We start from the raw sequence: 26,405 nt of genomic DNA on the forward strand, positions 1-26,405 counted from the left end.
CTCACAGGGGAAGGACACAGCCCGCAGTCTGCAAACAGACTGTTTCATCTGGAGAGGGAGCTTGAAATCCAGCTGCAGCTAGCTGGAGCCGGCCTGGCTTCAGAGAATGTCCCCAGTCTAAGTCAGCCACAGTAAGAGGTTAATGAGAAGGACTGGAAGACTTGGGTTTGGCCTCAACTCTTTGGACTTCTCAGATGTTAAAGAACCACTGTGGCCTCCTTCCACGCCCAGCCATCTGCAAAATGGCAGAAATGTCCAACAACTCTCCTTAGCTGACAAGGGGCTCAAGAGGTGGTGGAGTTCATACCTGGCGGTCTCCCATTCTCCACAATGGAAGGACATGGACTATGGAAACAGGCAGTAGGACAGGGCAGCCCCATGAGGAACTAAGCACCTGCCCTTGTGCAGCCAGAGGACTTGTCCTTTGCCTGAGAGGCCACCCCTCCCATCTTTCACATCCTCCTCACCTACTTATACTCGTCCAGAGCAAGTGCCCAGTGAGTTCTCTGAAAGGCACACTGTCATGCAGGCTGTGACAGCACAGACACAACCAGAGGAGTGTACCCCCGCATGGCAGCCTCTTAAGACACACTGGGACTTCCCTGGTGGTGCAGTGGTTAAGAATCTGCCTGCCAATGCAGGGGACACGGGTTCGAGCCCTGGTCCGGGAAGATCCCACGTGCCGTGGAGCAACTAACCCTGCGCGCCGCAACTACTGAAGCCCATGCGCCTAGAGCCTGTGCTCCTCAACAAGAGAAGCCACTGCAATGAGAAGCCTGTGTACCACAATGAAGAGTAGTGCCCGCTCACCACAACTAGAGAAAGCCTGTGCGCAGCAACGAAGACCCAATGCAGCCATACATACATACATAAAAATAAATAAATATATATATATATATATATATATATATATATTTTGTTGTTGTTGTTAAAAAGAGACACTGACCCGCCCAGTGTTGAGAGTACGGGTGGGAAAGCCGGCTTCCAGTCTCATCGAGCTCTCCCCACTCTTCTCTGGGGACCTGGTTTCTTCATGTGCTGAGGGGCTTGGGACCAGGGGTCCTTACCCAGGGTCCTTCTAACTCCAAGGATGCACACACAGAAATCCCCTTGAAGGCACAGGAAGCATCTCAGTGTGTGTAAGTCACGTGAGTTTTTCTGGAGGAATATCCTCAACATTCAGATTCTCAGGACCCAAGGAGTACTGAGAATCAAGACGAGCTTTGTAGGCTCCTTCTCGATTGAGGAAACACCCTAACCAGAAGGCAGCACAGGAGTGCTATGCGGGCTTCCCAGGCAAAAGAGGCCTGGGCGCTGTGATGGGGGGTTAGGGTGGGAGGGCGACTCCAGCTCCTGCACCAGGGCCCTTCCAAACAGAACAGCAGGATGGTGAGGTCCCTCTTCTACAGGCTTTCAAGCAGAACCTGAGTCTCCCTTAAAGTGGACGAATGTCACCAAGAGGAGGTGGGCTCTATGTGTGTCAGCTGAGCCCAACCTGCAGCCCACGCAGCACAACGAGGACACAGGCTCTCATGGCTGCAAGCGGCAGGCCCAGGATACGGCAGGGCATGGCTCACTGGGAGACAGGGAGTGGACAGAGCTTAAAGCCAGGATGGCATGTGGATGCAAACACATGGCAGCTTTATCTCTAGAACGTCCCAGGTTCAGTCAGGCCAGCGACTGGTTCTATGCAAACTTCAGCAAGCAGTCACTGCGAAGCTCCTAGATAAGGAGACTCGGTCGTATTTTAGCCGTGGTCGTGGTGTCACCATTGCTGACTTGCTTGATATTGTTTTAAACCTTCCGAATCCCTGAAGTGTGCTGCCCAAAATGCTAGTATTTAAGTCTGCCAAATGCACAAAAAGAAGAATCACTGGGCAAGACCTAAGATTCTGAGATTTGGAGGTCTCTGGGGATCTGCACGCTGAGTCACCATCTACGTCTGAGGATGCAGATCCAATTAAACCCAGTCTTTTTGGCCTTGGGAAGTCACCAGGCTGTCAGGGCCTGGGGGTTGGTGTGTCCCTTAACCAACTCAGTTGGTAAACAGGTATGGGTGGAACTCACTCAAGACAAACTAAGGGGGAACTTTTTGTCTCCAGAAACAGCCCTGGTAATTGGCAGTCAGCTGCGGGGATACCCTAATTCTCTTCCTCAACTTATTAAGTGTGGGGATGAAATGAAGGCTGCCAACAGCCTCAGCTGGCCCCCAAAGAGACTGGGGTTCAGCTGCGGCTGCTGTGATTAGCAGAGAAAGGGCTTAGGGGGAGGCTGGGCTGCTGGGAGAGATCTCCTCCCCTCTTGGGCCCTTAGCCAGGAGGAAGATGTCTAAGGAGTTGTCAGAGCTAAAGGGGAGAGGTGGCTCCTCTATATGGGGACAGGACAATTTGTGGTTATGAACGGCGTGGCTCAAACAAGGTCATGCCCAGAGTGGTTGGGGCCGAAGGAGACCATATGGACTCTGGTTACAGCAAGCAGTCCAAAGCCCAGTGTGCTGAGGGGAACTCACTGGGGGCACTTGCTAAGGGGTTTGGCGCTCTCTTAGGGAAAAGAAGGGCACTGCAAATTGTTAGTGAGAAGTGAAGCAGAAACGAATGATTAACCTATGAGATCCGGCAAAAATAGAACAAGGGAGCTACACAGAGGCAGCCACCATTTTACTGAACTCCCGCTGTGTGTTAGGAGTTGCACTGGGTACTTTGTTTCTTGTGCATTTTGTCCTTACAACAGCATACAGTGAGCATCACTGTTAAAGGAGCATCATTTAATGGATTAGGAAATGGGGGCCCAGAAAAGTTAGATGACTTGCCCAAGGCACCCTGCTGATAAGAGGCAGAGAGGTGATTCAAACCTAGGTTAATCAGCATATCAGATTCAAAAGCAAAAATGGAAGCACAGGGTCTGTAATCGCCCTGGTCAGTGGTGGCCCTTTCTCCCCTCCTGTGCTCGGGCAGGTGCCAGTGCAGTCTTGCACCTTCTGGAGACCGGCACTGTCAGGTGCAGCATCTTATCTCCCTCCCCTAGGGGGCTTACAGCTCTCCCCTCATTGTGACCAACTTATCTGCCAAAACTCCAGCCTTGTACATCACCGCCACCTTTTCTGTAGGATGAAGTTCACCTTTCTTAGGCTGACAGTCAAGGCTCTTGGCAACTTGGCGCTACTTCACTCTCCAACTTAAGCCTCTGCGTGAACCAAACCAAAGATCTGCTCTTTCCACAAATTCTCAGTGTTCTGCTTTTGCTCACATTGTGTCTCCTGCTTAGAAGACCCTTGTCTGCTCTCCATTCTTCAAAGGGCCATCTTAAGTCACACGTCCTACAGGTTGCTGTTACTTACTTCTTCAACAAAAAGCCAGTACTCGGTCCTCTGAGCTCCTGGGAGCACTGAGACAGTACCGTGCTGCAACATCTTTGGAAGCTCGATGGAAAAGAGCACGGACACCCGAGCTTTAGCCTGGAGCTGGCACGCGCTAGCCACGTGGCCAGTGGGGCAAATCACTCTCTGGAGTGGGAGCAGGGCGGACACCGTACCTAGGATGCACGTGAGCATTCAACGAGACAGTAAACGGGAAGAGTATGAACCTGGCAAACAGCCCGGGCTCAGTAAGTTTAGGTAAGAGAAAGTGCTCCCTGGCACCTCCCCACCATGCCTTACAGATGATAAAGGCTCCAGGCTGTAGCAGGCTTGATCCTACACAGAAACAAGTGCATGCAAGATCCCCAGCAAGCTGCAAAAGCTCTCCGCAAAAGCTCTCCTTAAGCATTTGCTAAACAAGGGCAGAAAAGGACTCTCCTGGGTTCCTGAAAGGAGATCTGGTGGAAGGCAGGTGGGGCCATCCTCCACCCCAAGGCCTATACAGAATTCAAACCAAGGCACGGCAGGACAGCTGAAGGATTGACCTTAAGGGAAGGGCCACCCCTCTGCTCCTGGTAGAGACCTTCTCCCTCTACCTCCGTCCCCTGTACTCCTTTCCTTAACCCCAAATAGAAAGTATTTCCCAATTTACAAATTAAAGTGGCTCTCAAAATCAATTTTATAGCCAGCAATCATGGTTCTAATGTTATATAACTATTAAAAAAAAACAAAACCAGTGAGATGCCAGCGCTAGAAAGCTGCTCTTTGGCAGAACCACCAGCCTGCCCATGTGACAGCACAGGTTTTCAGCTCTAAAAAGCAAAAGTAAATACAAAAACAAAATGCTATGTCCTTGAGACATAATTACAGCAGAATGAATATGCAAATACAGACTCAGAAGAGTAAGATACATCAGTCAACTAATGAGAAGCTGATTACAAAGGGGGTTAGAACAAAACACAGCAAGACTCAGCCATCAAATAAAGGCTGTGAAGGCAACCCTGGGTCTATGGAGGTCACTCCGTGCCCATGAAGGCGCTTTACGTTCAGTGTTTTTTTTGGGGGGGGGGTGAGGGGGAGCCAAGAACCTGCATATATTCTGAGATACAACTTCTAGCTCTGTTACCAGTATGGCCAACAACTGGTATGAAAGAACGGCAGGACTCAACAGCTGTGGAGTACCTACTGCATACCCAGCACCCCTAGGCTAGTTTTACATGAATTTTTCATTTACTCACAAAAAGCCCATGGGTTAAGTGCTGGCAACCTCACTTTATAAACGAGGACTCCAAGACTCAGAGAGATGCCTAAGGTTTAGATGGACTGAGGCTGGGAGCAATATTTATCTCCATGGCCCACACCAGGCACACAGTAGGTACTTAATACATGCCTGGAAAGAATAAGTGAAGTTTCCCAGTCTGGTTCAAAGCCACGTCTAACACTCCACTCAGAGACGTAAGCCCAACTCCAACCCCACTGCTTCCCCCTTTCCTATGCCTGCTGCCCCTCAACTTCCCCTTCCTCTAACAGTGACCTCCTGTCCTATCACAGCGGCCTCGCAGGGATCTGTTATGTCTCTGAATGACTCTCCGGAGGGCACCCCTACACGCTCACTGTTATCATGGCTTAGAAGCCCACTTCCCCAGGGCCTGGGAAGCCCAAGGAGAAGTTCAATTGTTTTCCTCCTCCTCCTCCCCCCAGGAGCAGATGGCCACAGGGCCTCATCCTCAAGACAAATGCACAAGGCAGAAGCTAAGCAAGAATTAGAGGAGTCCCCGTCCTAGAACCACACCCACTGTGGAACTTGAACGCACCGGGGCTGAGGGACGAGGGGAAAGAGGACCACCTTTTATACTCTGGTTTTCTGGATGAGGAAACGACAACCTACAGGGCGTGACCTGTCCAAAGCCCCGTGCTACGTAAGTACAGAAGATAGAGCCCCAATTAGAAGCTGGCAGGCCCTCCTAGTTCTCAGGCCTCGATGCAAGCTTTCTAAGGGTAGAACTGTAGGATGCTAGGCAGATGGTGTCTTTACCCTCTTCTGCCAGGGCAGTTTTCAAACCTGAGCGTGCCATCAGCATCACCTGGAGGTTCCTGTTGAAACACTCACCCCCAGCTTCCAGCTCTGTAGGTCTGAGGTGGCGTCAGAAATATGTTTTTTTTTTTTTTTTTTTTTTTTTTTTTTTGCGGTACGCGGGCCTCTCACTGTTGTGGCCTCTTCCGTTGCGGAGCACGGGCTCCGGATGCGCAGGCTCAGCGGCCATGGCTCACGGGCCCAGCCTCTCCGTGGCATGTGGGATCTTCCCGGACCGGGTCATGAACCCGTGTCCCCTGCATTGGCAGGAGGACTCTCAACGACTGAGCCACCAGGGAAGCCCAGAAATACGTTATTTTTAAGAAGTTTCCTGGAGATGCTGCCAGTCTGGGGACCATACTTTGAGAACCAACAGTGCTGAAGTTTGTCGTGGTCACCGTGTGTGTGCTGGGGGGGGGTGCGAGCTGGTGAGGGGGAGCAGGGAGGAATGTGGCAATAGCATGTTGATGTCTTCAAGGTCACAGGATAGACTCTGGATCTGTTAAGTAGAAAACTTCTTACTCCTGACACCCTCAGTTCCTTCCACTGATAAAATGGAAGCAGTCTTTCTAAACTTTACCCAGGGTGTGTAACATGAGTCTGTGGATTCTGAAGATGCACATCTGGGTCTGCCTATGTCATCACTATCGTATGACCATCTCAACGAAATTCTAAGAGTAGGTGGGAAACTGGACTTCTGGGGACAGGTGTCCCCCTGCTATAGGACTTCCAAAACACTGGGCTGGAGTGATGTGCTCCCAAAGGCTCTCCATGCTACACCTGGTTGGTGCCCATGCCCCGAGATGCTCAGGGTCGGGGAGGGAGGAGGCTCTCTGGATCTCCTCAGTGGTGCCATCTGGATTTCAGTTTAGGCAACTGGCCTAAACTCCCAAGCAATTTTTTTTTGGAAGGTGAAAGTCACCCTGTTCTTTGGTCTCGGGTGTGGTACATTCACACTCATTTCCGCTGTCCCATGAAACCAAGGGCTCCTTCCAAACATTCATCACATCCAAGCCTGCAATCTGGTTACTAACAACAAATGAGTCTTTAGTTGTCACTTCCAGCTCTCCTTATGTCTGGTACAAGGCTGGGCTGGGCTGGAAAGGCCCATGTATTCTGCCAAGATCTGACAGCACTACCCTTTTTTCAGTCCATGCCTTAGCTTTGCCCTAGACTGGAACTCTCTGGGAGGACATGCCTTAGACATGTACGAAAAAAGCAGGAAAAAAACAAAAGGGTGCTGTACATGACATTTAAGGGCTTCCTTTTTACAAAAGGATGGAAGTAAACACGGAATGAGTCAATTGGCTCACATCATCTGTGTCTTTCCCACTGGAACAGAGGGTCAATACCAAAATCCAACATGATGTACCAGAGCCCACCTGCCTTCCACTACTGCTCCAGTGCCAGGCCTTGGAATTATAAAAAGCCAAGGTTACCTACCATTCATAAGATTACCTGCCCAGGCCCCACTTCTGGCTCCTTTATGCAGCCTGGGAAAATAGAAGCATTTTCATCTTCTTCATTATGCCCTAAGGTGTGCCTGGGTGGCTCTAATCCACTCCTCCTGAGTCCCTAGACATCACTTCCTTTTACAAAGAAACAAAATACAGAATTCTGACCTGTGTACAATGCAGGCTGAGTTACAGCTTTCCCCTGGCACCTGTAACTGAAAGCGTAATTCCTTTAAAGTTGGGAAATTCACTGCAGTATTTTACGGTATTGATTTATTTTAAACTTTGCCGGCAGTTTTAAGGCCTGCATGCCTCTGAATCCTAGAAATGCTGGAGGAGGTCTCCATTTCCTTTGATTCTGTAAAATCACAGAAGACTCACTAGTAGAAATGAAAAGAGCGGCTGGGAGCTTATATGTTGCTGCCCTAGTTTATCAAGACAGAACCCTGGGCATTCTCTCCAGGTCCTCATCTTGAATGCCCCTCCGACGGGACTTCACTACAACGACAGTCCCCTCTCCCCTTACCAGCTGAGTCCTGTACCCAGCAAAGCCTCAGTGTGCCAGGGCGAGTTTCACACAATCCCTGAGATGTGACCTCCTCACTCACCACCTGGCTTACAAGGTGCCCCTAAACCTATCTTCAAGAACCAGCCCAAGGCACCACCTTCTCCAGGAAGCTTTCCCTCCACTCTCTCCAGGCTTCCTGTATTTCTACAACTAAATGTTGTCTTAGGTCCACAGCTAACCTGTGAGCTCCTAGAGGACAGCACTGGGGTCTACACTACCAAGACCACCGCTGGGCAAGCGCCTGTCATACGAGGGCTCCTGCTCACCAAATCTGACTTGGCTTCAGAATCTTTCAACGCAGGGCTGCAGGCAGCCACATCAACAACAGGGACGAATCATGAAAGCCCTCGGCTTTGGCCAAGAGTCAATAAATGAGCTGGAAGATGGGTCAGGGAGAAACCCAGCAACCCTGCCATTTTGCTTTGGATCCTCATCAACCTTAAGTGTCCAGGCTAAGCTCACTCAGAACGGGCTTCTGCCAGGTCCCGGGGAACAGAGACAACAGGGTGCCTTTGGGTCACATCAGAGCCCTTCCTTGTCCTGGTACATAGACTGTCCTGTCAGCACCCCCTCGGTGCCAGTGCTTTCCTGCTGCCCCCAAAGGGGATGCACTTTGGGTCTCCCGCTTTCCAACCTTTTGGGAATTTTAACCTCTGCCTGCTTGTGTGGCTTCTGCCACTGTCACCCGGCCCTTGGTTATGTGGGTGCCTCACCATCCCAGCCTTGCCTCGCCTGCCCATGTTTGAGGCTGTATCAGTGTGACACAAGAGGAATCAACACACAGGTGATCTCACCTGAAGGAGCAGAAGGTGGCCCTGCTGCGGTGTGCTGTGCCGAGACTGTCAGACTCTGAAAGATGCCCACGGGCAGCACCGACACTAATACCTGGGGGCCTCTCGTGTGGAGATAATAGGAGGGGGAACCCACCTATAAACCCATCAAAAGCTGCTTTCAAAGAAGCTGTAGGAGGCAGGATAGAACAGTGGAATTTCCAGTCAGCTATCAGGTTTCAAATCCTGCCTCTGAAAACTGTGTCAAAATGATTCTCAGCTTCCTCATCTGCACAATGATGGCAGATAACAGAACACTTACGCAGATGATGTGATAATAAGATACTCTATGTAAAAGTACTTAATTCAGGGCTGGAGATAAAAGGGCAGGGCCTCTGCCCTGCACAAGTCAGAGGGCCCCTCAAAACAGGTTTTTAGAACCAGAGCTGTTATTGTTGGAGGGAGTATCTGTGTCCCTAGCGTAAGAGAAAATGGGAGTTGGAAAGACCCCAACCGTCAGGCAGCTTTGCTCACAGCTGGAGGATTACAGGCGCTATTCTGATTTGCCCAAAGGGATGCTGCCTAGGCTGACAGGAGCCAAGGATGCCAGGGAGGAGGAGAATGTGAGCAACAACAGCCCTGGGGCAGGCCTGTCCCCTCATGAATGCTTTGATGTCCTGCAGAGCTTCAAGGGACAGATTATCCTTGTGGGCAACCAGCCCCATTACATAACAGACAGCTCAGTTTCCTTGTGTTGAGACAGCAGGAGTGACAGACAGAGAGGGCAACAGCGGGGGCAAAAGCTGGCGCCCAGGGAGCTACCTGGCCTTACAAATACCAGCCTTCCCCACCTGGGGGATCTCCCAAGAAACACCAGTAGACAGACCCAGAACCAAGGGATGGCCTGCACACCAATGGTTCCTAGAACTGCCAGGTCTTCAGTGAACGCTGAGCTTTACATTCCCAGGGAAAAGAGCAGCAAACCCACAACCCTCTGCTCTCACACAGCCCCGTGAAGTCTAGTGAGACAGGGTAGAAGCAAGGCTGGGGCCTCCAGTTATAGACAGGGACTCAAAAGATGCTCAGCAGTTCTAGTTCTGCTTGGATCTAAGAATTAACAGTCACTGGCTGAATACCAACACCCCCGCCCCCAAATCTAACTAAAACTTCCGTTCTTTCCAAGGACCTAATCATCCACTTCAAGGTGAGGCTGGCACTTCCCTCTTCTGCTCCTCCCATCCTCCCTTTGGGCAGTTCAAGGCTCCACCAGACACTAAGAGGGATGAGCCTCTGGGCTGTGAGAATCAGACTTCTGACTTGGGTCTCTTCGGCAGTCACACCCTCTCCGGGAAGTCTTCCTCCATCGCTGTCCTTTGGGCTACCTAGGTGTTTGCCAGCACACTCTGAACCTTCTCAGAGTAGAAGAAACAACCTCCCAACTGGAAACCAACTAAGTGCCAGGCTCCTCCGGCCCACCTTACTCAACTCAGAATGCATTTCCGGCCCCATCTAGTGCCGCGCAATATACGTGAGGCTCAACTGTTTGTTGAATTTTGAAAACATTTGAGATTTACAGGCAATTCCATGAGGCAATACACCATACTGGTTACAGCCATGGACTTGGGCCTGGGTTGAAATCTAGGCTTTGACCCTTAACTAGCTCTGAGAGCTTCAGGAACTTACTTGAAAAGCAGTAAATGAAATAATGGTCATAAAGCACCCAGCCCAGGGATGTCCATTAATTATCATCATCTCTGGCACTGTTGCCCTCCATCAAAGCCTTAGCCTTCTAGACTCAGGAGGTGAGGCTCCAAGTGGGGGTCTTACATTCTCAGAAGCTAGGTCTCACCCATGGTCTCATCCTGCCCCTTCCCACAGGGAGGGCAGTCCTGTGAGAGAAAGGCCTGTCTTATGTGTTCCTGGGTTAGTTCCGATGGCTGGGTCAGGAAGTCACACTCAGAGATGGGGCCTGGAGACCTCTCTAGTCTTGGGTTCCCAATTTCGCACTTAAAATCTTTTAAAAATTTACCATCACCCGCCCCCCTACCCCAGATTCTGTTTTGAAGACTCTGTTGTTTAAAACAAACCACATTAACTAAACATTTCCCCCCCATTTTTAAGTTTTTAGTCTTACTTTTGATTAACTCGATACCTATAATGTGACACAATTTGGGTATAATTCCAGCCGAAAGGAAGCGAATGACCTGAATTGGTTTCTACAGCTTCAGTGTAAGCATATGTGCTGCTTGCTGCCCGTGAGATGAGCTGAAAAAGCTTTTGAATCTCCAGCAAAGGGGTTCGACTAGGGGTTTAGGAATCCTCACGTTAAAAAACCTCAGATCTCATAAAACAGAAACAAAATCTGAAGCCCAGGTCAAGGGGCCAACTGGATACCCAACATGTTAGCCCAGAGCCACATCTTTGGACCCTAGGCCAGGGAATAATATATCATTTATTACTTCAACAAGAAATTAGGCCCGATTTCTTTCTGATGTTGGGCAGCTACCAAGATCGCATATGGTACAAAGAACATTCTCTGTGACCCCTTAGGTCACAACAACATCTGATTTCCTTCAGCAGACCTGAGCTGCCCACTCCAAATAAACATCATTCAAGGCCCTGGCTTCAAAAGGCCCTAGGTAACTGAGGTTTGTGTATTAGACAGCAAACTTGGCCATGAATGCAGAGTCCCTTATCCCACAGCAACCTCCCCGGTAACATGTGGGCAGTGGTACCTGGAACATCAGTCTGGCTGGCTTCCTGCTTTGGGTAAGGCTTTTGGATGGATGGTAGGAACCATTAGGGATTATTAAACATCTTCAAAAAGTGACAAGTAAGAGAGAGCTAGGACCCCTCACTGAGTAACCTTTAAAAACAGAGACATTTTTCTGGAACAAGCAATTGGACAGAGTTGCCTTGACTATAGCTTTGTTTCAAAGAAGAAAGCTATTTGGCAATCCTCAGAAACAAGGCAACTAAAGACCACCATCTTCAGAGGAACGGAAGACAGTGCTTCCACCTCAAGCCCAAGCGTGCATCTAAGACTGTGCCGTCCAGCATCTCACTTAGACTGTTTCTACGGGGCACTTACACAGCCTCTTGCAACTCCCCCAACAACCTCAATCAGATAAGTATGATCTACTCCACTTTATGGATGATGAAACCCAGAGAGGTAAAATAACTTGCCTGAGGTCACAGAACCAGTAAAGCACAGAAGTGGGACTCGATTCTGGACAGTCCACGAGGCAACACTCCTTTCAGAGGAATCCCATGTTTCCAACCCAAAGTGCAATTCCATTCATGGTTGCAAAAAACTGAAACCATTTAGCCCCAATTTAAACATTACTCTGAAATCTACAATCCTAGATTGCTGAGGCGTTCCTTCACCATTCCTTCACCACGCTGTTACTGGGAACGACTGGGTTTCCTTTATGCAGCTAGAGTCTGACCCACGACAAAAAGTTTCATAGGAAAGCTGGCCAGGAATCAGGACACACAAGTTCTGCCCCTTCATTTGGGACCTTGAATAAGTCCCTTTTTTCTAGGTCTCTCCCTACTTCTCAGCTCCCCTTCACAGTAAAATTCCTCAGGAAGAGGCATCAAAATGTGGTTTGTAGCTCAGCAGTACACGAAGCCAAAACTTTTCATAGTTATTTGCCTTTTCCACTTTCATTCTCTCACAAGTGTACTGTGAAGTTTTCCAGAAGTTACATGATGAGTGACATAGCACCAGTCTACAAAGCAAAAGCAAATAAGAATCCAGCTGACTATCAAGGCAGTTGTTAAGATTTGCAAAAATATAAAACAATGCCACTCTACTCACTAAATACGTTTTTGAAAAGTCATTTTTCATAAATTATGTATGTTAATATGTAACTGAATTACTATTCATTTGAAAGGAATGTTTAAAACATTTCTCAGTTTTAATTTCTAATACCAATACCCGTAGATATAACCCAAAACAAAAACTCTGGAATCCTCAATTTCAGGAGTGCAATGGGGCCTTCAGACCAAAAGCTTTGAGAATCGTTGGCCTACTCTCTCACGGTCTCCAATTCCACCCCTTCATTCTCTCTGAAACCCACTCTAGTTAGGGTTCTCCTCATTATGAGCCACCAAAATTGCTCACGAACACTAATGACTTCCCAATCGCTAAATCCAATGGTCAGTGGCCAGTCTCATCTCATCTCACTCAGCCTACCTATAGAACACGCCACGGCTGATTCCTTCCTCCTCCTGAGGTCTTTTCTCCACCTGGCTTCCAGGACACCATGCCCAGGTCTCCTATACCTCTGGCTTCCTTTCCTTCTCTCCAAGCTGTTTTGCTTTGAAATCTTCTCTATGCCCACTTTAGAACCTTGGTCATCTCAAAATTTGTACCTCTAGACCATTCTCTCCTCTGAATTCTAGACTCATACAACAGCCTACTCGACCTCTGTACTTGGTCACCAGTGATTATTTTTCTTTTTCTGCCGAGCTGCATGGGTATGCAGGATCTTAGTTCCCTGACCAGGGATGGAACCAATGCACCCTGCAGTGGAAGTGTGGAGTCCTAACCACTGGACCACCAGGGAAGTCCCTCAACTTCTGTACTTGGATTCTAAACAGGCATTCCAAACTTTCAGATGACCAAGACCTAACTTTCTCCAGTCAAATCTGTTCTTCCCCATCTCATTTGATCCTCTCTATCCTTCCAATGGCTTCCAAGGCCAAGAACTTGTAGTCATCCTTAATTCCTCTCTCTCACATCTTATGTTCAATCTAGCATGAAACCGTGTTGGTTGACTTCAAAATTCACCCAAAATCCAATCATTACCTCCCCTGTTCCACTGTTCAAAGCCACCATTATCTCTCACCTGGGTTATCATAGTAGCCTCCCATCTTGTCCCCTCACTTGCTCCCTTCAGTTTACTTTTAGCACAGCAGGTACAGTGATCCTTTCAAAAGATCAAACATCATACAGCTGAAAACACACCAATGACCAGAAGATTAAAAGCCAAAATCCTCACAGTGGCCTACAAGGGCTATTCTAGTTGACTCCTAATTACCTCTCTAGCTTCTTTTCCTATACTCTCCTCCCTGCTCACTCTATCTAGCCTTCAAGCTATTATAATGGCTATTGCCTCTGTCTGGGATGTTTTTCCTCCAGAAATCCTCATGGTTCACTCCCTCTACTCCTTCTAACCTTTGCTCAAAGGTCACTGTCTTAAGACCATCCCTGATCTCTTCCACTTGGAAGTATACCTCCATCCCTCACCTCCCTGCATTCTGATCTCCCTTATCCTGGTCTATATCCCTCCACTAACCCACAGCTAAGTTATGTCTGTCTCCCCAGTAGATGTAAGCTCTACAACTGTAAGAATTTTTGTTGGTTTTGCTCACTAATGTATCTTCTGTGCCTGAAATAGTCCCTGGCAAATAGTTTCTCAATAAATGTGTTGAATGAATATATGGAATTAGCTTCTCCATCTATAAAGCTTGATTGGGAGAGAGGGGAGTTTAGACTCAATAGTTCCTCCCAGCTCAAGCCTCTGATTCTCTAACCAGCCAAATACTCATTTATACCACAACTGATTTGAACCTCTGGCACTACAAGGCTCAGCTCCTGGTCACAAAGACCAGGGCCCTGGACCCGGCCCACAGTTCTAAGTGCCCAGCTAGGACAGGGCAGCATAGGTACCAACTGACCAAGCACTGTCCTCAATAGTTGTCAGAGTCTGGGACACTTGGCCGTAACTATGTTTCTGATCTTTTCTCATCCCAAGGTCACCTATTTCTCCTACCTGAAGCAATCACTGCTATTAAGCTTTAACTTTAACTTTGCCCTGCAACAAAGCACAAATCCCAAGTGTGGATGTCCAAGTGGGAGCCATGATTTCAATTAGTTATGACAACCCCATAATCCTAACCCAAATTCAGATCCCTCTTCCAATGACAACCTTCTTTCTACCCCAGGGCAAACTTGAATTCTAAGAGGTTTTTTTAAAGTAGAAAAGATGAGATGGAAATGGAAAGTGACAGCATGAAATACAATTAAAATACTGTCTAGCCAACGCTTTTTAGGCTCGAACATGGTACTACCCCAAACCTAGCTTTAAGAACGCTGTTCTCTTACTCACTGGGCAGTAGGACAAACTGGCCTGGCACCTGGAAGATCATGTTTGTGGAATGGAAGAATTAAACCTGGAGTGACTCATTTGAGAAGTAAGTTCACTGAATACTGAAGCATAACCAGGTTCAAATCAGCATTAACCAATACCAACCAGAAATGTGAGGGTGATGAAGGGAAAGAAGGGACTAAGAACCCACCTAGGTAATGGAGGGCTCTGTGCCCCAGGTGCTGAGGCTCCTTCCTCATGACCACTGGGATCTGCTTCCACCCCCTATCACCTCCTCTCAAGCCTTCAGCAAAATCTAAGTCTAGCTTATTTCCAGTTTGCCATCTTGATACTAAGAAAAAAGGGGCTGGGGGGGAGAAGGAACATGAGTTAAGATATACCTGCCCTTAAATTAGTAGGATCGTGGGTAAATGACTTAACCCTTGCAGGGTTGCAAAGGTGAAACAAAATGGTACATGTGAAAATACCTAGCATTCATGGTAAGTATTCAATGTTCTTTTCTTTTCCATTCCCTTTAAGGAAAATGAATCAAACCTGACCAATACGCTAGCCAGCATGTATATCTACTGACATTAATCTCCCAACATCTATTACTTCCTTCTACTTCAATATTGGCCAGTTGCCTTGCCAATTCTGCCCCAAAGATCCAAGCACTCCTCTATCCTCAGTGCTACTACATTTAGGTTCAACAACATCCCTTACTAGCGTGAATCAAATAATTGGTCCAACTGGTCTCCCAATCTCCGGTTCAAATCAGCTTACATATGCTGAAGCTCTTAATGCTACATTGCTCTGCTCTGCTTTGCATATGGCTCCCAAATGCCTACTAAGTCAAGGTCAAATTCCAGGGTCCCATGTTTCACCTTATTTCTAGTCTTATTTCCCTTGCTCACATCTCAGACTCTGGTCCAACTGAACTACCAGTGCTGTTCCTGGTACACACTTTTGGATTATCCACCTCAGCTCTATCCACGCTCCAGCAGGCCACTGTCCTCCCCAACTACCACCTGTCTACTACATCCTTCACTACTCCAAACTGCTGGAGGCTCTCCAATATGCTAGGCTCCCGCTGGCTTCAGGTCCCTTGCAGAGGCTAGGCCTTTTACCTGGGATGCTCCCCTCAGCTTCCAATTCCCTACTCTTGCTTCTGGGCACTATTCCCTGAAAGGTCAATTTCCTTACGTTCGTTGCAAAGCAACTATGATAAATACTGATTTAATGTCTCTCTCCTTGACTAAGCCGCAGAAGTCATGAGGATGGGGTATGTTTTCTGATTTTGCTTACCACTGTTATCCCAGAGCCTAGCACGGTACTTGACAAATGAAAGCCCACAATCAATCTGTTAAATAAGCAAAGATTTCTCTAAAAGAATAGTCACTCACACACTGTTTATAGTATCTAAAATGGAGAAATGGACATGTGCTATCTGAAGTGGGAGAATGGTTACGTTACTGTACCTATAATAGAATGTCAAGTACTGAAGGCCATGCTTTCAAAGTATGACATGGAAAATGCTTGGGTTAGAGCTGAATGGAAGAGCAGGAAACTAAACCTAAAAGAGCATGATCTAAACTATGCAGAATTGGATGTGCGAGTAGGAAGGATACAAATTGGGGACAGTGTTTATATGCTGAAAAAAATGTCCGTACTTCTTTTGCACATTTTCTACAGTAAGCATTTATTGATGAGAAAGTATTTCTAAAAAACTTAAGAGACTCAGCTCAAATGCAATGTCTACTCAAAACTTCCCTAGACTTTCTCATTTGTACTCAAATAACCCCTCAATTTCTTCATTGAGACTTGGGAGGAATCTTTGGTAACCAGCACTTAGTTCTCTTCAACACTGCATTTGCCCCCAACTCCATACCCCCCATCTCCCTGGGCTCAGATTGAAGAATCCAGTAGTCCAGGAAGTGTGCATGCAGAACAAAAAGAAGTACACTCACCTAGTTTAAAAACACCCAAGATGCTTTGCCCTGAATTTTAAGCAGCACATGTGACCTGGTCCATTCTGGTTTCAAGTTCAAAGGCATCAGGCCGGTCCTGTGGGTTAGCAGCTAACATATCTTTCAAGAGCTGCTTGATCCCCTCAGACATGGAAGTCCTGCGTTTCTGGGGGATGTGCAACTCCATCTTTGGGTTTTCTAGCAGCGCCTCACCAACAGGGACGATCTCAGTCCCCTGTTTGATATAGGTCCCCAGGAGCTCCTTCTTGGTCTCAGAGTCAATGAAAGTGATTCTTTCTATCATTGCCCAGATGATAATGCCCAGGGCAAAGATGTCAGCCTTGGCTGTGTAGTGTCCCTCCCAGACTTCAGGGGCCATGTAGAAGTCTGAGCCACAGGCTGAGGACAGCCAGTATTTATTCACATTCACATTTTTGTTGTCTTGATTGCCCTCTTTACCTCGGGGGGCCAGCCCAGCACAGACCTTGCTTAGTCCAAAGTCTGCCACCTTGAGGATGGGGGTGCCAGACCGCTCTGTGATGAGGATGTTGTCTGGCTTTAGGTCCCTGTGCACGATGTGGTTTTTGTGCAGGAAGGCAATGGCGCTCGTGAGCTGTAGCATGAAGCTCTTGTTGGTGGCTGGGTCCGGCCTCCGGGACAGGACATACTGATTCAGGTCTCCACCTTCACAGAACTCCATGACAAACCAGAGATAGCAGGGCTCCTCAGCATAACCCAGGATCCTTTCTCCTAAATCAAGGGAAGACCAGAAAGAGCCCAAGTGAGATGGACACAGTCACACCACTTGTAGACTAAAGGGCTGTAGCATATTAGAGTAGGAGTGACAGTGATGACGATCGCTCCAATCCAAGAGGACCAGCATAACTGGCACGGAGCCAACTCTGCACAACAAGGCCCATCTCTACTCATACAGGGTGAGTCAAGTGATAACAAGATAAGGGAACCCTGGTTTACTGATGATTAGCCAGGAGGCAACTTAGTTCACCTTTCCCAGTTTCCACTTTTGCTTCTTCACCTGTAAATGGCCATGTGTAACACAGAGTACCAACACTGGCACCTGACGTTCAATTTAATATTTACTACCACCCTAGGAGGTAGGAAGAAATAGCCCCATCTAATAAAATGAAGAACCTGAGGCTCACAGCGACTTAAGAGTTAACAGACTCAAATCCATGACTGCAGCGCCACTGTGTTTCATTATACTGTCTCCAAACAGCCAGCACCATACCACCCACGTCTCCCAGGGCTGCTGCTGAGACGAGGGAAAATATGTGAGAAGACCGTCAAATGTCTGTTACTCCATGCTAAGCCAAAGACCTTCCCTCCCTTCCTTCCTTCCTGCCTAGTGTAGGGATTCTTGCCGATGCAACTAGAATGGCACTACAAGTTTATTTCAGACACACTCCAACTCAGTGTTTTCTGGTAGCCCACCACATGCCTAGCACAAGTTAGATAAGTGACAGGCCCATCTCTATGAAGTTTAGTTTGAAGGAGATAACGGATGTTTAAAACAGCAAGCATCATTAGCTGTGCATCTGCATCAAGGTCAAGTTTTACGAACAGTGAAGGGTGGGTAGGAGTCACCAGATCTAAAGAAGTCCGAAGGGGCAGGACTTGAGTGACCCCTAAGAGACAGGCAGTAAATCAGCAGGGAGAAGCCAGAAGGAAACTCTAGGCTGAGATGGGATGGATAACGAGGCACAGGAATAAACGGACCAGAGAGGTGTACATAGGAAGTCTGAAGTGGATGTAAGATGTCATCAAGTTATGTGGAAACTTGAAACTCCAGCTCTGCCTTCCTCAGAAAGTCTTTCCTTTTGAACCACAGAAACTCCAGGAAAGCTGCTGACTGGCATCTCCAAACAAATCCCAATACACTTTATAAAGCAATTAACGGTACACTGAAGCCTTAGCATGAAGTTATTTGGTGACTGCAAGAGCCCAAAAAGCTTGAGCCTAAGTAGGCAGGTGTCTCATCCTGCTGATGAGGCTGGGTCAGCCCCAGGTGGTCACATGGATCATTCGTGACTGAGCCAGACCCTGAGGAAAAGTCCTCTGATACCCCGTACAGTGTCTCCATTCTACCAAAAATGAAGGCTGCAACCCCTCACACAGCCTCTGCCAGAGGGTTTCTTTCACTAGTCATTTACTTTATTACAAAGAGAATGGGTGATCCAGATGAGATGTTGCTAAGCCCCGAAATTACCAAGGAACATAGCCTACAAAAAGCCAGTGGTCTGGAAGTTCTAGGTTGATCCAAGAAGATGACTAGACGGACAAGGCAAAAGCTTTAGGTTTTTCTGTTTTGTTTTGTTTTGTTTTTTTTGTGGTACGCGGGCCTCTCACTGTTGTGGCCTCTCCCGTTGCGGAACACAGGCTCCGGACGCACAGGCCCAGAGGCCATGGCTCACGGGCCCAGCCGCTCCGCGGCACGCGTGATCCTCCTGGACCGGGGCACGAACCCGTGTCCCCTGCGTCGGCAGGCGGACTCTCAACCACTGTGCCACCAGGGAAGCCCAGCTTTAGGTTTTTGACCACGATCTGACAGACCACATTTCCCCTGTAATTATATAATTTGTTTACACTGCTCACAATCAAAAGTCATACAGGTAGAACTAGTTTAGGGCAGATTTTTTTTTTTAAATCAGTTGTTTCCCATCTCATAATCCTCTTTCTAGGTCATCTGCTCCAGTAGGCTGAGGTTCTATCTAAAAGGACCCCAGGGACTTCCCTGGTGGCACAGTGGTTAAGAATCTGCTTGCCAATTCAGGGGACACGGGTTCAAGTCCTGGTCCAGGAAGATCCCACAGGCCGCTGAGCAACTAAGACCTTGAGCCGGAACTACTGAAGCCCGCTGTGCCTAGAGCCCATGCTCCGCAACAAGAGAAGCCACCACCATAAGAAGCCCATGCACTGCAACGAAGAGTAGCCCCCGCTCACTGCAACTAGAGAAAGCCCGCATGCAGCAACAAAGACGCAACGCAGCCAAAAATAAATTAAAAATAAATAAATAAATAAAAGACTGCAAAATGAAGTGGTGATCTGAGCCCTGATCAATCAACCTAGACTCCCGAGTAAAGACCCATAAAAAGGAGAGCAAGAAATGTTTGGGGGTGGTAGAGCCAGAAAGGAAACTATTAAAAAGGCATCAAATTCCTTCTGCAAAGGCCACATCAGAAAACAGTGAAACTTCTGGTGGGGAAATAAAGGGTGGGGAATGATGATTATTTTATACACAAAGTTGGTAACTATGGCAATTGAAATAAAAAGACAACAACTCTGTAAAACAGACTACATATAAGTCCAGGTTATGAGAATCCAGGGAAAGAAAAAAAAAAGGTAAAAAAGTGCCCTCAGTCAGTGAGTGAGTGGGTAGATGAGACCTGGGATCGAGGGACTTGCTCTGGGGAATGAGCTAAGGTCAGGAGACGCCAAAGAAGGGGGCTGTTTGTAGAGATGACAGAACTGGACAGGAAGCAGACAAAGCATCAGTGAGCATGACAGAATGGAAAGTGGGGGACGTAGCTACTTGTCCCAGAGACAAAAAGCACTTTGCACAGGGTAGGACCTTGGGCTTATTTCATGAGAAGCTGCAGTATGTGTTTTCATGAAGGAATCCCAACTGCCCACAAAAAACATAAGAGGCATGTAAGAATTCCAGCCCTTTCCTTCAGGCAGATTGTCTACTGGGCCTCTCAGCTACCTCTCATCACAGCCAGATGGAAGGAGGGAATGCGGCACTCAACGCACTGGGTGCATTTCTGTTGAGAAGCAAGTAGTAGAAGAGCACACAGTAACAGAAGAGTAATAGGAGACCAGAAGACAGGAGTCTAGCTTGAGACCCCAATTCTGCCCCCGGTTTACTGGGTGGTTTCGAGACTGAGTATGATGGGAAGATAGCTAGAACCTGGGGCAAGTCCCTGAACCTCTGAGACTCAGTCTTCTCATCCATCAAATGAGAATGACACTTACACCACATACTCCTGAGTTAAGTCACAGTCGGCAGAGTATAAGGTACTTTGGGGGAATCACATCCTTTACCATCTCCTACATCATCATTCCCACCAGACCCCAGCCAAGTCCTGGCAAGTCACGGATTTCAATACTCTCAGTGCTGGAGGCCAGAGAATACAGCTTTCACACGTTAGGCAAAAGATGAAACTGAGATCAGAAAATGAAAATGGATGATGATATCACATTTCTCAGGCTGTAATAGCTAAAATCCATATTCTAGCCAGAGCAGGCCACTTTTATTTGGGGTGACCTCTCTACGTAAAAGGTGACCCCTCTCCCCACATCTGTGCAGGTGCATCTGAATGTGTACCTTAGGACCCAGCCTGAAAGCTAACCTACTCGACATGTGCCTGATTTCCCAGGTAACTTTCCTCTTCTGACCTGCCAAAGCCCAAGTCTCATTATTTACCAGGGTGACTGCGCACTGGGGAAGGGAAAATGGTCAAACTTCCAGGGATTATCGAACACTGGTTCTAAGCTGACACAAATTCCTGGAGACTCAAAACGTCACCATGGTCCAGTCAGGGTAGGGGGCCAATAGAGGTCAGGTGACCAGTGGAGTTTCAGCTCAGGTCTGTTTCACAGCGACCCCAGTGGGTCACTGAAGCCACCCTGTGGTTACTTCCCCAGTTTTGGGATGTAAAACTGGAACAAACAGATGCAGACACTAGGAGAATCCTCACATGAAATTCAGTTTTTTGAACTGATAGAAACAAACAAAATTTACTTAAGTTTTATAATTCCCTTGTTTGGTATAAATCTGACAGTTCTGTAAGACTAAAAAGGGCTGAAAATTTAGCTGCCCAGAGCTGTAGAAAAGAGAGTGTTATTTGAAGGTGATAAGGATTTGTGGCAAATCAACCTTTGAGAGCCCACCGGGTTCCAGGAACTATTTATCACAGCCGTGAGTGGTTGGTAAGGTGCGATCCTGCACAGCCACATCCCTCCACCAGAATGTGCTAACTCCCAGGTTACAGGGGGCAAAGAAATGCACTTTGATCAGCGGCAGGCCTACCTTCAGGGGCGTTTTATTACCTTTCCCAAGTCCAGTAGCCAGAAGACCACAAAATAAACTCTGTATTTCAAAACATATCCTATGCCACAGTTCAAAGGGAAACAAAAAAAAAAAAATCAAGCAAGGGACTTCCCTGGTGGTCCAGTGGCTAAGACTTGGTGCTCCCAATGCAGGAGTGATCCCTGGGTTCGATCCCTGGTCAGGGATCTAGGTCCCACATGCTGTAACTAAAAGATCCCACACTCGGCAATCAAGATCCCAAGTGCTGCAACTAAGTCCCGGCGCTGCCAAATAAATAAATTTTAAAAAATAAAGTTAAAAAAAATCAAGCAGGTGCCTCGCATCTCATTACTCATGGGCATAAGCAGTGGCTGAAGTCTCCCAACAAAATGGGCTGTATTCAGAAACTTGAGGTCAGGAGGCTCAGCATGACGGTAAGTCAGTATGAGCTGTGGAAAGGCAGGCACTTCCTGGAAAGGGATACAAAATACTCAGAATTTTATAAGCCTATTTCCAAGCATCCTCCAGAAATTCGACTTTTTTTTTATATTGAAATATAGTTGATTTACAATGTTGTGCCGATCTCTGCTGTACAGCAAAGTGACACAGTTATACATGTACATGTTCTTTTCCATTATGGTTTGCCACAGGATAGTGAACACAGCTCCCTGTGCTGTACAGCAGAACCTTGTTGTTTATCCCTCCCCTATATAATGGCTGGCATCTGCTATGCTCTAGTATAAGTACACAGTTATGCTAGAGCATGCACTGCTTGGCAGACCCCAAACATGCGATGAGCAAAAGCCTCTGCCCTTATGAAGGCTTCCAGCCATTGGAAGCAGAATGACTGCAGCTACGAGAATAAGGAAGAGGAGGCAGCTCTGCCTGAGGGGTAGGGAAGGGTGGTTAGGACGAGAGAAGGGCAGGCTGAGAGTAAGCAGCTCATGCACTGTGTTTCCTGGGGTGAAGAGAGTGAGCACACGACACAGGGGGGTGTAAGCGTGCAGCGAGGGACCCACGTAACCTGGGGTAATCACAGAAGAGATGTGGTAGGAGATGGGGAGAAATGAGGCTGGAGGTGAAGCTAGAGTCTGCTCATAATGGTATCTGGCAGACTACAAGAATGTGAACTCTAAGAAATGGGAAGTGACTAAAAGTTCTTGAAGTATTTTAGAAAGATAAGCTGCTTATTGAAACTAATAAGTCACCAATGTAAAGTTAGATGTACCGTTTAGGTAAGACATCCAAGCTGTTGACAACACTCTGGTTTGCCACTGACTGAGTTCTGATTTCAGAGATGTTAACATGTGGAAGAACACGTCTGAGAATCGACGAAACAGGTTCCCTCTGGAGGCAAGAGGAGTTAGAAGTGGAAGACAGACTAGAGGCCAAGAGATGCATCAGGAGGTCCTGAAAGCTGAAGAAGTGAGGGCTGGCCAGGGAGGAGGCAGGAAGGGGATGGGAGAAAGGTCTTGGAGGTTTAGAATCAACAGAACTGAGCAACTCGTCACTTCACATGTGATGGAAGGAAGGAAGAAGCCAATCCTCTCTTCTTACTCCCAACTTGCATCTACGTACATGACCCTTTCACAAGTGAGGAAACTGAGGCTCAAAGATTAAATAACTTGCCTTCGGTCTCACTACAGTCTCACAGAGGCAGACCCCAGAGTCTCCACAGCCTGGATTCCTAACCCTGATGCTTTACTGCTGCCTCTCACTGCCTGCAGCAGAAGTTAACACCTGGATGTTCCACTTCCCACTGTGACAGTTCCTCCTTAAGTACTCTTATGGACGCCCCCAAGGAGTTCAATGTTCCTTAAGTCTCCAGTATTGATAGGCCAACCACATAACTCACTGATTCATTTTTCACAGAGGATTAATTATGATTTTGATAAGCATGCTGAGATAAACAATTCAGCAATATTTATCACAAGTCTTCAAAATGCTCAACACGACATAAAAATCCCACTCCAGGAATTTATTCTAAAAGAAGAGTACCAAAAAGGCAAAACAAAAACAAAAACCTACCACTACCAGCAACAAAAGGGCACACCAAGCACTAAAGACACACAGAACTGGTATTCCACACAGCACAGTACAAGTAAGGAGTTAGAACCACTGTCCACGAGTAATTAATGGTTAATAATGGCATTGCCACTTAGTTGAATGCTTAAAGGGCCATGTTTTACTTAAACAAAATTTACTTAAAAAGCCAAAAGAGAAGATCACATAACACATCATAAGCATGTTTAATGTGAAGTGAGACATAAGATATAAAATTTGAAAGTTATGTTTAAGAAAATATTATAAAGGAATCCAGAAATGAGGTTTGAATTTGTTATGACCATAGCTATCCCTGCTGATTAAATAAAAATTTTAATATACAACTTTTAACTAAAGAAGTGGTTCAGAAGATCAGTCCTGAGAAGATGCTGAAGATGAGGACCATTCAGCACATTCTCCCAAAATGAGCACATAGACCAAGCCCTCCTCCCAGCCTCAATGACCTTGAGCTGTGTCACTATAAAGAGGCTGGGTCCAGTGTCAACACCACAGGGTGTGTTCAATTCAAAGTACTTCATTAATCAAATGTCTTTGTGCACTACAGAACACACCCGCTCAGGGTGGCTGCCAGGGCAAGATGCAGTGTCCTGTAGAGGCCAAGAGGCCAGTTAGGAACTCTCAGGCCCAGGGGGAAAGGAGAAGGAGCCAGCCAGGCCTGGGGTCAAAACCACCCACTCCCACACTTTCATGGCTAATGTGACCCTGGGCAAACTGCTAAAAAAGACCCCATGAATATTTCATTTTCCATAAATTGGGAAGAGACACTTACCTCAATGGGCTGTTGGGAGGCTTAATTGTGACATACGAAGCCTCTTGCAAGGTGCCTGGACACCAGAGCAGACAACTACTGGGTGTTAATCATGTTAAAAATTGCAAAGACAACTGGATATAAACCTAGAGCCTGACCTTTCACCACTGTGGGAATGGACAAGTTACTTGACTTAATGGATCTTGATTTTCTTGTGTGTAAAACCAGGTTACAAAAACTCCAACCTAAAGTGGAGAGGATTAAATGAGAGGATGAACCATAAAAATCTAAGGTTAGCTATTAGGACTTGGAACATTGCAAGGCTCTTGTTAAAAATACAGATTCCACTGGCCAGGCAGACTGGGGAGTAGGGCAGTCCTGGTTGTTTCTCTCTCCATGTGCAATGGTCCTTGCCACATGCCTAGCCTTACTGCGTGCCAGGCTCACTTCTGGTTTACCCTTTTACAACTCCTCCTTCCCTCCTCTAAACTTAGTCCACATTCCTGCCAGCTGTCCCCCCTAAAGCACCTCTCACGGGCTGCAGTGAAGTATCATTGGTTGTGCTGTGCCCACCTCCTCCCTTAGACTGGGCACCACAGCGGAACGAGACCATGTCTCTGGGCTCCCGCAATGCACCTCACACACATTGAGTAGGTGATCAATAACTGGGTGAAATGAATCAAGATGAGAACTGTTAGCTGGAGAGGCTTAAAACAGAGAAATATCAGAGAACATTCTAGTATAGGGCATGAAGAATGTTTAGATTAAGACAACTATGTAAGCATCCAGAATTTGTGAGTTACTGAGGAGGGCCCGTGGCTAAATACCACCAAAAGCCAAGTTCGAGCTGAAAATAAACTGATGTTCTATTGGGAAGCTAAGCTCTCTTTGAGAGTGTACTTACACTGTAAAAAGCCCTACCCAATACAATGCCAATTAATCAAAGCTCTCAAGTAAGTGTTGCTTCTATCTCCTGGGGCTGGTATCTAAAACCCCCAATGCACACAGAAGGAAAGCAGTCTGTCAGTAGCAAGAGAAAAGGAAAGTCTGTGTGGTTGTCCCAAGACAATCGAGAGCAGAACAGAAAGGAGGCAGAGGGTCCCTGGCAGCTGAGACCTAGGGGAGGCACCAGTAGAAATCAGCAGTGCCACAAGTACTGGTTAACACATAATTGAAAATAGATAGTAGCCATTAGCTTCTGAGTAAAATATGATTACACCCATTTAACAACAAGAAAAACAGGAGAGCCCAGAACTTAAGCCACCTGTCCCAAGAGTGCAGCGCAGCTGTGAAGGAAAGCGGACTCAATCCAGAATGCCGGGGCTTGGAGCCTGGCTTGGTTCTGCTTAGCTGCTATACATCGGGCAATGTCACTAACCTCAGCGCCTCAAGTTGTCTCACTCGTAAAATAGGGATAATTATAGTATTGACTTCAAAAGGTGGTTACGAAGACTGAAACAGTTAAGAGGCATAAAGCCTTTAGAACAGCTCTTGGCACACAGCAATCAGTGAGTTTTAGCTTTTATTAACAGGGTGAAACTGGGACTAAGACCTTCCGACTCCCAGTCAATACCAATGTTCTACTGTATCCCATTCATTTCCCGGGACCCTAAATGCTGCCTTTATATCTAGGTCAGGGTAGCCGAAGACTACCATTCAGCTCCCTGCCTTTACCCAGGGATCTCTAAACTCTGAGACCCCAAAGCTGCAGTAGAGAATTCAGAGGTGCTTTCCAGCATCCTGGGAAGGGGGCACCCAGCTCTGAGCCCAAGATTTCCCTGGGCTCTCAATGGGCTGAGAGGAGTTTGCAGGCCAACAACCCATCCACTAAGACACTGGCTCCCCCTCAGCTTCCTGAGGTCTACCTCCTTCCTTGCTTCCCCAGGCCTCTATGCTCCCAGAGGGAACCTCTACTGTTTTCTGGGACACCCACCACTCATGACCTTGCACGACTGTCATGGCCAAGCCTTCTGCATGCCTCGTGGAGGAAACTCTGCATAGCTTCTTCTAGTGCAGTGTATGGCTCACAGTCACACCGTGCATCGGCGTGCAGACAAGACTGCCTCGCAAGGGCCAAGATTCCCACCCATGTGAAAGCCCCTCCAGGTATCTTGAGTACAGCAAACGTCAAATAATTGGTCAAGCGGAACATGTCACGTTTTACCAAGTTGGGATAAGCTAGGTTCCTGGCTTTTCCAAACTTCTAATTATTCAGTTTTATGAGCCTTGACAGTTTGTTGTGGATTTTTTTTTTTTT

The 26,405-nt window shown here is 47.3% G+C and overlaps 1 protein-coding gene across 3 annotated transcripts in view; it reads right to left on the reverse strand.

Moving 5' to 3' along the window:
- The window catches only part of STK35 (serine/threonine kinase 35), a 45,886-nt gene that overhangs the window by 14,260 nt on the left and 5,221 nt on the right, over positions 1–26,405 (reverse strand). Inside the window, exons 3-4 of one of the 3 annotated variants that reach the window (XM_067707679.1) lie at positions 16,287–17,036; positions 1,537–11,955 (exon numbers count right to left, since the gene is read on the reverse strand). In XM_067707679.1, the coding sequence (XP_067563780.1) occupies positions 16,324–17,036 (713 nt within the window). In that variant the 3' untranslated portion in view covers positions 1,537–11,955; positions 16,287–16,323. Of the gene's footprint in view, positions 1–1,536; positions 11,956–16,001; positions 17,037–26,405 lie in introns of those variants that run through there. The other 2 variants (XR_010935187.1, XM_067707678.1) reach the window with 2 other exon arrangements.

The sequence above is a fragment of the Pseudorca crassidens genome, chromosome 15 (genome assembly GCF_039906515.1).
Source record: "Pseudorca crassidens isolate mPseCra1 chromosome 15, mPseCra1.hap1, whole genome shotgun sequence".
NCBI lineage: Eukaryota > Metazoa > Chordata > Mammalia > Artiodactyla > Delphinidae > Pseudorca > Pseudorca crassidens.